The 12,046-nt window shown below is 41.1% G+C and overlaps 1 protein-coding gene across 1 annotated transcript in view; it reads left to right on the plus strand.

Annotated features, from left to right (window-relative positions):
* CNTNAP5 (contactin associated protein family member 5) overlaps positions 1-12,046 on the plus strand; it is a 746,584-nt gene that overhangs the window by 618,225 nt on the left and 116,313 nt on the right. The window contains exon 17 of the mRNA XM_029075794.2: positions 8,951-9,169. Within this exon, the coding sequence (XP_028931627.1) occupies positions 8,951-9,169 (219 nt within the window). The remainder of the gene's footprint in view (positions 1-8,950; positions 9,170-12,046) is intronic.

Raw genomic sequence — 12,046 nt, forward strand, 5'->3', positions numbered from 1 at the left:
CACGCTGCTTCCCAATTCTAATTCCGGCTCTGACCCTTGGCTGCTGTGTGACCTTGGGGTAGTCACTTCACTTTTCTGTGCCTCAGTTACCTCATCTGTAAAATGGGTATTGAGACTGTCAACCCCACGTGGGACAGGGACTGTGTCCAACTCGATTTGCTTGTATCCACCCCAGTGCATAGTACAGTGCCTGACACATAGTAAGCACTCAACAAGTACTATAATAATAACAAAATCACTATCAATCACTTAGACAGAGACATTCCTGACTCTAAAGGGTAGTCCTCCTCGTCAATCAATCAGATTTATTGAGTACTTCCTGTGGGCCAAGCACTGTAGTGAATGCTTGGGAAAGTACAATAACCTGATTGATAAACACTTTGACTCAGAAACAGCCAAAACACTTTAAGTGACCTAATTGCAGGAAATAGCTTTAATGGGGTAAATAATGGTTCAGCAAAATGTACCTTGAAATTCAAGGGCCCAAGAATGAGGGATTAAAACTCTAGCCCATTAGCAGTCTGATCATCATTTTACAGGCTTTTAGTTTGCCACCAAAGCCATTATGAGAGTTTAGTGGCAATTACAAAACACCGTACATAAAGGAAAGTAACCGACAGCACAACTGGTAGTTTGGGTTCCCATTATTCCCTACCGTTCAGGGTAATAAAGTGAGAGAGCTCTTGAAGCATTTTTTTTCCCCAAACATGACAAGCTCCTGGAGTAAAGAAATAAGTGCCGTCCACTTTATAATAAGGTTATAACGATGCGAACATAAAATTGACTGAAACAAGGCCCCACGACCTTTTAATTCGTTAGGCCAGTGGTAAATGCCATAGTGTATTATCCCAAGATAACGAGGTATGATTTAGTGTTAATTGCACATCAAAGTTCAATTTGTCCATCCTGCTACTGCATTTCACTTTGGGGGCCATGAGACAAATTTGCAGTTGGATTTTAAAGACCAGGAAGTGAGCGAGAACCGTGGAGATTATGGTTTCCATAGGGCTTCCACCTACACCCTCTAGGATAGGCCTTGGAAAGAATATTTCAATTTCAAAGTTGGAAAAGTTGGAGGCACTTTAAAAAAAAACACACCAAAAACCTAACTCAGCCTCCTCATTAGCTGTTCCTCATCCTGTGGCCTGGGGCCAGATGGAATTAGCTGCCTAAAGGGTCCAGAGCGCGGAGGCTCCACGGACCAGCTGCTTGGAGAGGAAGTGGCCTGGTAACAGATGCAGAATCTCAAAATAGATTTCTGCCCCTCCCCATGGAATATCCCTCCTTTCGGGCTATCTGAGCAACAGCTTCCTAACTTGTTATATCCAATTTTTGGCACTGAAAAAACAGGTTTCCAGGCATGATTATTATTTTTTTTCAATCTGTTGTTGTCTGGTTCCCTTCCAGTGAGTGGATTTGGATTTTACCACCTTTGGAATGTTTCATGTTTACAGCAGAGGAAACTGTTCCATGTGTCTGAGTAGCAAAGAGTAGTGGAGGTGCTTTTTACTCTGGCCAAGTATGTTGGATATTTTGCAAAAAAATAACAGAGTGATGATATTTTTGCAGACAGTTCCTCACTGTTTCTAGAGCAAAACATTTTACAACTAACGCAGCTCACTGTGCCTATTCTACAAATGGCTTGAGAATTTTTTTTAATAATTATAATGATGGTATTTGTTAAGTGGTTACTATGTGCCAAGCACTGTTCTAAAAGTGATCAGGTTGTCCCGCGTGGGGCTCACAGTCAATCCCCATTTTACAGGTCAGGTAATAGAGGCACAGAGAAGTGAAGTGACTTGCCCAAAGTCATACTGCTCACAAGTGGCAGGGCGGGATTAAAACCCACGACCTCTGACTCCCCAGCACGGGCTCTTTCCGCTGAGCCACGCTGCTTGTTATAAATTGGGTTGGAAACAGTCCCTGTCCCCCATTGGGCTCACATTCTCAATCTCCATTTAATCACTTTTTTTTTACAGTTTACTATGTGCCAGGCACTCTACTAAGTGCTGAGATAGATTTAAGATGATAATCATAATGATAATTATGGTATTTGCTAAATTCTTACTATGTGCCAGACACTGTTCTGAGCACTGGGGTAGATTAGAAGTAAATCGCGTAGGACACAGTCCCAGTTCCACATGAGGCTTACAGCCTTAGTTCTCATTATTCAGTTGAGGATGTGAACAAAGAAGAATGTGAATGTGAAGCAGCAGGATCTAGTGGATAGGGCTTGGGTCTGGGAGTCAGAAGGACCTGGGTTCTAATCCTGGCTCTGCCATCTGTCTGCCATGTGACCTTGGGCAAGTTACTTCACTTCCCTGTGCCTCAGTTACCTCATCTGTAAAATGGGGATTAAGCCTGTGAGCCCCATGTGGGACATGGAGTGTGTGACCTGATTACCTTGTAACTACCCCAGTGCTTAGTTCAGTGCCTGCCACATAGTGAGTGCTAAACAAATACCATAAAAACAAACTCTTTTTCTAGGCTGTAAGCGCATTATGGACAGGGAAAGTGTCTGCTAATTCTGTTGTACTGTGCTCTCCCAAGCATTTGGTACAGTGCTCTGCGCACAGTAACTTCTCAATAGGTACCTTTGATTAGCTGACTGATGGAATTGGTGAAGCAGTCCCTTGTCTCATTTTATGCCACTGAGTCGTTTCCGATTCATAGTGACAAAACAGACACATCTCTCCCAGAACACCCCGCTCTCCATCCGCAATCGTTCTGGTAGTGGATGCAGAGAATTTTCTTGGTAAAAATCTGGAAGTGGTTTACCATTGCCTCCTTCTACGCAGTAAACTCAAATCTCCGCCCTTGACTCTTAGTACAGTGCTTAGTAAGCACTTAATACAGTGCTCTGCACACAGTAAGTGCTCAATAAATACAATTGAATGAATGAATGACTCTCTCCCATTCTGCTGCTGCCCAGCACAGATGACTTTTGACTTGTAGAAGATTGCCTTCCACTCATTAGCCACTGTCCAAATTAGGAATAGACTGGGTATGCCTCTGCTTGACTCTCCCTCCCATAGTTGAGATTGATAGAGTACTGGAAACTCTCCAGGTGTGACCCTGAGAGGGGGGAAGTAGTTACTAGTTTCATAAAAAACATACTCACTTTTACTATTTAGTTATGATGGCATGTGTTGGGGACAATGCTTTTAATTGTATATTTGCTAGGAGATTACCTAGTCAGCTCTGCTTCAAGTTGATCAACCAACTGACCTTTTACTAAGGTAAGGGGAATGTTGGTTCCGATGAGTACTGTGTGACAGTTGATGTCAGGAGTAATCAATTGGTTCAAATGATTAAAAGCTTAATTAAAAAAAAAAAACCTTACATTTTTGTTTCTTATTCTCAGCCCTTTATCCTCAGTATTTATTATTAAAGTAAACTTATCAAGTACTTTTTTTCTGGTAAAATGAAGATTTTCCATTTTTTTCTCCAATTTTATTACAATGTAGGAAAACCTCTTCTAGAAGCCAGAGTTGGCTTAAACTAGAAATCAACTTCAAGCATGAGAAATGAAACAGGCCTATAAAAAAAAAGGACTATTTTAATTCATTCTGATTAAGTAGGATAATACAATTTTCATCCATCCCCTTCAGCACCTGGGGCAGGACTCAGCACAGAGAGGGAACTCAATAAAAAACTGGTTGTTGATTGACTCGGTCTTCAGAGAGAAATGAAAGACATAATCAAAATAAGGGTGTCTTCCTATATAATTGGCAGATTGCTAATGTAAGTCCACTAGAATAAAACAAGAAGAAAATGATTTTAAATGCAAATCATAAATTAAATTACAAAAGGAATTATAAAAGAAATATTTTCTAAACAATCCCAGACTAGTTATTGAAATTTAGACCCTTCACTTTCTGAGGGGAGAATGAAGGGAGAGGAAGGAGACACAAAAGACTATTCTGAGTCCCAGCCCCACACAATCTGCTCTTCTAAAGATCATTTTTTTTCTCTCCCCTCAACTCTGCCTCACTTTATTTTTCAACTCCAGGGAGTAAATTAATTTATCACCAGAAGCAGAATCCACCATGGCTCTTTTTGAAAATGGGAGAAGAGCACAATTGAGCATTCTTAAATTATCTTTCCCGCCCTAGTTATTTACTGGTGACTTGAGGTGAATTTCAAAGCCCCCGACTGCAAAACCATTTTACTTCTGGTTTAGTAAGCAGCCCCACAGGCTCCCATATTTAATATTATTTGACAAAGTATAAGGATTGTTTAGAGTTTAAGTCTATCCATGTTTGTGCTACTCCCTGGTTGTGTTTGTACATTAACTCTTTTAGTTAATGGAAGCGATACACTTCAGTGAATGAAATGGTTCTCTCCAGTCATGAAAGGCTTAACATAGCTAGAAACACCATAGAAATGGGAGGAGATAGTTTCAAAGGCAATGTACTAGATACTATTGAATGAATGAATGAATGTGCCCCGAACAGATTGCACACACGATAAATACTATTGATTGTTCGGGGGAAGTTGCAATCTAAGGAAGGTACTATCCTGAGGATATTGACCCCAAACCATGGCACTGATGAAAAGGATAAAATCTTGGTAAAGATTTGGGGAAATTTCTCCCCCCAAAAATCTGGTTTGAATTGGAAGATTAGGGAACCTCTTTCCACCAGGCTATTCTTGATCATGATTGTTTTTTTTTCTCAGTGGATTCAATAGAAGCCTAGATCAATTTACTTATCCAACAAAGAGAAATAAATAATCAAAATAAAAGAAAAAATACTGCCCTAGACTTTTACCTCTTTCTAGTCATGACACTGATTTCCTCTCATCACCCCTATCTCTTAAACTGGAGCAGATATTCAAGTGTTGAGAAGCAGCGTGGCTCATTGGAAAGAGCACGGGCTTTTGGAGTCAGGGCTCATGAGTTCGAATCCCAGCTCTGCCACTTGTCGGCTGTGTGACTGTGGGCAAGTCACTTAACTTCTCTGTGCCTCAGTTCCCTCATCTGTAAAATGGGGATTAAGACTGTGAGCCCCACGTGGGACAACCTGATTCCCCTATGTCTACCCCAGCGCTTAGAACAGTGCTCGGCACATAGTAAGCGCTTAACAAATACCAACATTATTATTATTAAGTGTTAATATTGGAAACTGCCCACATCAGATTACAAATGGAGATGAAGACTGTGAGCTGTATGTGGGACAACCTGATTACCTGTTATCTACCACAGCAGTGCTTTGCACATAGTAAGCGCTTAACAAATACCAACCTTATTATTATAATAATTATTATTACATCATATGACTGGCAGATAATTCAAATAAATCAGGTCCTGTATGCAGGAAACCACTCAGCGGACACAGCTCACTTTGAATCATACATCAACCCCTTCAACCGGGTGTAGAGAGATCAAATAGGGTTGCCCAGGTGCAACCATGACCCAATCAAACTCACCTTAGGCAGTTAGCACCCCTGTCTTGAACTCCACTATACTAAACTCTCGATAGAGTACAAAAGAGCTAAAAGGCACAATTTCTGAATTCATGTAGCTAACAATCTATTGGGAAAGAAAGACCCTAAAATAAATTTCAGGTTATGAGAAAGGAATAGCATTAAAAAGACATGCAGGAAAGTACTACAGTGTTAAGAGTCGCTTAGGTGATGCAGAAGTGGTGGAATGACATTAAGGGGAGAAATACATGGGAAATTGAAAGATTGTTCCGAAAAGGTCTCCTGGAGGATATTTGATATCAGAAGGGCCTTGAAGATGGGGAAAGCAATGGCGTGTTGGTTGTGAGTGGGGAGGAAGTTCCAGAAAGGAGTCAGGACAACTTTGAAGGTTTATGAGGAGTGGAGAGATCGTCTTCTGTGTGACCTTGGGGAAGTCACTTCACTTCTCTGTGCCTCAGTTACCTCATCTGCAAAGTGGAGATTAAGACTATGAGCCCCATGTGGGACAGGCACTGTGTTCACCTGATTTGCTTGTATCCAACCATCCCGGTGCTTAGTAGAGTGCCTGGTACACAGTAAGTGCTTAATAAATACCAAAATTATTATTAGTATTATAAGAAATGATGTTTTAGAAAAATAATCCAGGCAACAGAATGAAATATGGACTGGAGAGGGGAGAACCTAATGGCAGGGAGGCTTGTGAGGACTCTCTGATGGAGTAGTTAAGACCTGGGTTAGGACCTGAGTTCACCACTTGTCTGCTCTGTGACTTTGGGCAAGTCCCTTTGCTTGCCTCATTTCCCTCATTTGTAAAATGGGGATTAAGACTGAGCCCCATGAGGGACAGGGACTGTATCCAACCCAATTTGCTTGTATCCACTCCAGAGCTTAGTGTAGTTCTTGGCACATAGTAAACACTTCACAAATACCACAATTATTATTAAGACAAGATATGACTAGTAAGTTCTTTCTTAAGCACCAAGTCCAATGCTCTACTCTAAGTGCTCAATTAATACCACTGATTGATTGATTGGCTGTTTCTACTTTGTTTTAATGTCCATTTCCCTGATTAGATTTTAAGCTTCATCTGCTTTGGGATCATATCTACAACTGTACTCTACTCTCCCAAGTGCTTAGTAGAGTGTACTGTACAGAGTAAGGGTTCAAAAAATGCCTTTACCTGACTGATGGTTAATGATAATGATTATAATGGGCAGAGCCAACTTGAAAGGGAAGTTATTCCCAATGACAATTAGGGTCATCTCCCATAGTGACCCCTCTCTTCTCAACTGGTAGCCCCCTGGCACTCGTCAGGGGGCAGAGATGGTTGATGGTATTATTGTTATTATGGTATTTGTTAAACACTTACTCTGTTCCAGGCACGGTACTAAGCATCGGGATGGATACAAGCAAATTAATAATAATGTTGGTATTTGTTAAGCGCTTACTTTGTGCCGAGCACTGTTCTAAGCTCTGGGGTAGACATAGGGGAATTAGGTTGTCCCACGTGGGGCTCACAGTCTTAATCCCCATTTTACAGATGAGGGAACTGAGGCACAGAGAAGTTAAGTGACTTGCCCACAGTCACACAGCCGACAAGTGGCAGAGCTGGGATTCGAACTCATGAGCCCTGACTCCAAAGCCCGTGCTCTTTCCACTGAGCCACGCTGCTTCAATTGGGTACGAATTCAATTGCTTCAAATTGGGTACAATTTCAATTGCTTCAAATTGGGTTGGACACAGTCCCTGTTCCCTTTAGAGCTGAGGCACAGAGAATAATAATATTGTATTTGTTAAGCACTTACTAGCAGCATGATATAGTGGATAGAGCATGGACCTGGCAGACAGAAGGTCATGGGTTCAAATGCCGATCCCGCCACTTGTCTGCTCTGTGACTGTGGGCAAGTCACTTCACTTCTTCGGGCTTCAGTTAGCTTGTCTGTAAAACGGGGATTGAGATTGTGAGCCACTCATGGAACAGGGACTGTGTCCACCTCCATTTGCTTGTATCCACCCTGGTGCTTAGTACAGTGCCTGGCACAAAGTAATCACATAACAAATACCGTCATTATCATTATTATTATTATTTGCCCTAAGAGACATCAAGTGACTTGCCCAAGGTCACACAGCAGACAAGTGGCAGAGCCAGGCTTAGAATGCAGGTCCTTCCGACTCCCAGAACTGTGGTTTATCCACTAGGCCATGCTGCTCAGGATCTTGGAAGGGTGAAGTGGAAGTAGTCTTTCCAAAGAGAGATCTCCAGCAACCCCTGATCGGAACACCGGAGTTACTGCTATGTTTTCATTTAAAAGGAGTGAGCCCTGTCCCTTTAGTTTATACTGGAAGGGGCTACCAGCTCCAAGATTCTTATAGCCATGGGGCTCATAATATGGCCACACCACCCTGAATGTGCCCAGTCTTGTCTGATCTTGGAAATTAAGTAGGCTTGGATCAGGATAGTACTTGGATGGGAGTCTACCTGGAAATACTGGGTGCCGTAGGCTTTTCCCTAAAGCATATATGTCCTTATCTGTAATTTATTTATTTACATTAAGTCTGTCTCCCTCTATAGACTGTAAGCTCACTTTGGGCAAGGAATAGATCTGCTTACTGTTTTACTGAACTCTCCCAAGTGCTCTGCACATAGTAAGTGTTCAATAAATACGATTGACGGACTGACTGACAAGTGTAAAGCCAAGCTTGGTTTCAGGCCTGGGCAATTCTTCTGTTTGTCCCTGGCTTTCTTTTCTCTCCCATTGGCTGGAGATCATTTTCCACTTTGATCTTTTCAGCCACAAAGCATCAGTCGTGTCTTCTTTGAATGTGCATGATATCCATATATTTTCCACTTTAATGAGAACTATTAATCATTCAATCAATCAGTGACATTTATGGGAGCACTTACTGTATGCAGCACGCTGTACTAAGTGCTTGGGAGATCACACTACAATAAAGTTGATAGACATGATCCCTGCCTACAAGGAACTTGCAGTCTAGAGCGGCATTAAAATAAATTGCAGATAGGGCAAATGGGAGAGTATAAGGATAAGTACAGAATTAATCGATCAATGGTATTTATTGAGTCCTTATAATGTACAGAGCACCGTACTAAGTGCTTGGGAGAATACAATATGGCAGAGTTGGTAATCATGTTACCTGCCCTCAGTACTTATTGGCCCCCTGATGGATTGGTTGGTTGGCGATGGTATTTAGTATTCTAATTTGTGAGGCTTAAAGAAAGCAACCACTGAAAGAGAAGCCTGTTTGAAATCCATGTAGAAATATAGATGGGAAAGCCACCATATAAAGCTGCGGAAACTAATTATGTATATTAACTTCCCTCTCCTCCCACTTCCTCCCCGTCCCTGAAAAGAGAACAGGATTGTGCCATAAAGGCCACCCTTCCTACTCCCACGACCTGTATATAGCTCACAAGATTAAGACTCTGATGCCAATATGCAGTAACTCCCTTCTCCATTCCTCCTCCCCCCTCCCTACCTATTCTCCTTTTCGAACGTTCCAGCTCCTTCGGAAGTAACCTTTGCCATCGATGTCGGAAATGGTCCTTTGGAGGTCACCGTGAGATCTCCGTCCCCTCTGAATGACAACCAGTGGCACTTCGTCAGAGCCGAGAGAAATCTCAAGCTGTCATCGCTTCAAGTGGACAGCCTTCCGAGGAAGAAGGTGGAGACGTCTGCTGAAGGACATTTCCGCTTGCAGCTCAACAGTCCCTTATTTGTAGGTAGGCATCTCTTTAAAGAAGGTTTTTAACGTATCAGCAGGCATTACGATATTAAACTCCCATGACTCGTTGTAACTGCCAAGCATTTTGCGGGCTGCCAATACCATTCTCCTTTCGTTTGGGCCTGAAAAGGCAAAAGTCAAGGAGACTGAAGTGAAATAGACGATCTCAAAACAATTGCTCTATCTTTCAGTAAATCGGAAGTCTAACCTCAATTCTGGTCACGTTCTTTTGTACTTTTCAGAAGGCTTTGGTACGTTGACATCCAAATCTTGGATATGTTTCAGGTTGTACGCTCATTCTTAATTAGTCCTGCAGCTTCAAGGAAGGTAGGGTACATTTTGTTGTATTTTCTTAGAAAAAAGCACAGTCCAACTGTAATTTCACCTTGGAGATGGGGAGTCGGTTGTCCGTTGAGTAGTTTCCATTATTTAGAGAATGAAAGGAAATTTCTAAGTATAAAGTGGGGAATTATAAAAGCCATGGAGTTTTCCTTAGATGAGACTCGAATTTCACCATGTTTAGTAGGGCTGCCTTGTAAATAAATGGAAACTGGATTAGCCTCCTGATAGTTTTCCCAACTGACCCTACTCAGTGGAGGAACACCTGCAGTGTTCATGTTGTCTTTCTTACTGCCTTGGATAGAGGATAGTGGATATAGGCTTTTTAAAAATTGTATGAGAAGAATGGAATTCTTACATATGTTAATCTCAATGAAGTGGAAAGGAAAGAGCCAATATCTCAGCTTTTGAAGCCGATTTTTGGCTTGAATTATCCAGTTCAACTGTGTGAATGGATCGCATTAACCCAGTGATTTCAAATCTCCACCCCAATTGGAGTGTATATACCTAGCCTCTAAACAGAATTTCCTCCTGTGAATTCCCTCCTAGTGCTTAGTATGGCGCCATGCACACAGTCAGTACTGAATAAATACCATTACTACTCTATACAGTATAGGAAATGAAGGAAATGGCATAGCAAATGTGTTTCATAATTTTCCATGCATTCATTACACAGTGTTTATCTGTTCATCTGTCATATTTCCCACAACCAACAGAAGCTAAAATACAAATGATTAAATGTTTTCAGCGATTAGTAGTCATTTGCTTAATTAATAACTCATATAACATGACTTGTTAAAAATATTTCAAATTCACACAGTTGTTTTATTGTATTTATGAATAGCACTTCACTGCTCTGAAGAAGCTTGCTTGTCACAAGATTTAATACCTTTTTTGGTGGAATCAATTCAAGTATTTTGCAATTTTCATAAATTATATTCCATGATAAAGTTTAATTTCATTTTATTTATCTTCGAGGAGCATTTATGGATCCATCTGGCTGAATGGTACTATATAAAAGCAGTATAAGACCCTTTTTATTATTTCATGCATATTTCATGTTGCTGCAAAATTAGTTTATGGCCTGGGTCTATGACAACTTAATTCAAGTGAAAAAGAAAAAGTACAAAGTTCTTGATGGCAGGCTTACATTTTCTGGGATTTCTGTTTAAACATAACCGCCATCCCCAGTAAAATTAGTTTATTATAGTGTCTTCATAGCTAAAGAAGAGAAGCTCATTAGATGTATGGTCAGGGTCAGAATATCAACAGCCAACTTGTTTTAGTTATCTTGTAGTGGTATTTAATAAGCACTTACCTTGTGCCAGGCTCTGCTAAACTCTGTTTTGGCACAAAATTATCAGATCAGACATGTTTCTGTTCCCACATGACGATCACCATGTAAAAGATAGGGAGACCAGATGTCAGTCAATCAATAGTAAGTCGTGAGTCCTTACTCTGAGTACAACACTGGACTTAATGCTTTAGATAAAACAATATAGTGAGTAGAAATGATCCTGCCTTCTAGGAGTTTACAATCTAGTGGAGGAGACAGGTAGGCAGAAGCACTAGAGTACATAAGGGCAATAGGTTGAGATGATGATGAAGAATGTCCAGGCCCTTAAATGGTCATGAATTGTGGTGATAGGGATGGAAATATGGACTGTGTCCAACTGATTAGCTTTTATCTACCCCAGGGCTTATTAATAATAATAATAATAATAATAATTGAGGTATATGTAAGTGCTTTACTGTGTGCCAGACACCGTACTAAGTGCTGGCGTAGATACAAGATAATTGTGTTGGACACAGTCCCCTTCCCATATAAGCCTCAAAATGTAAACACCAATTTTACAGATGAGGTAACTGAGGCACAGAGAAATTAAGTGACTTGCCCAAGGTCAAACAACAGACAAGTGGCAGAGCTGGGATTAGAACCCTGGTCCTCTGACTCTCAGGCCTGTGTTCTTTCCACTTGTTCATGCTGCTTCTCAGCTTATTATAGTGCCTGGCAAATAGTAAGCACTTAATAAAACCATTAAAAAATGGTGTTGGAAAACTTTTATGAAAGTGGATATTTTGTAGGGAAGATGAAGAGTTGAGTTTTGGACTTGTTGAAGTTGAGGTGCAGTGGGGCATCCATGCAGAGATGTCCTGGAGGCAAGAGAATATGTGAGATTGCAGAAGATATGTGAGAAACAGCTTGGACTAGTAATAGATTTCAGGCCTGGGAGTAAAAAGGACCTGGATTCTAATCCTGGCTCTGATATGTCACTGATGGGTGATCTTGGGCAAGTCCCTTAACTTCTCTGTGCCTCAGTTACCTTATCTGTAAAATGGAGTTTAAGATTGTGAGTCCCATGTGGGACAGAGACCATATCCAACCTGACTAGCTTGTGTCTACATTAGCCCTTAAAACAGTGTGTGGCACACAATAAGCACTTAACAAATTCCATTAGGAAGAGAAATTGCAGAGAAGGAGGGAAGTTGGATCTGGTGAGATAGATTGGGAGTCATCTGCAAAGGTGGTAAGCAG

The sequence above is a fragment of the Ornithorhynchus anatinus genome, chromosome 1 (assembly GCF_004115215.2).
Source record: "Ornithorhynchus anatinus isolate Pmale09 chromosome 1, mOrnAna1.pri.v4, whole genome shotgun sequence".
NCBI classification, from domain to species: Eukaryota; Metazoa; Chordata; class Mammalia; order Monotremata; family Ornithorhynchidae; genus Ornithorhynchus; species Ornithorhynchus anatinus.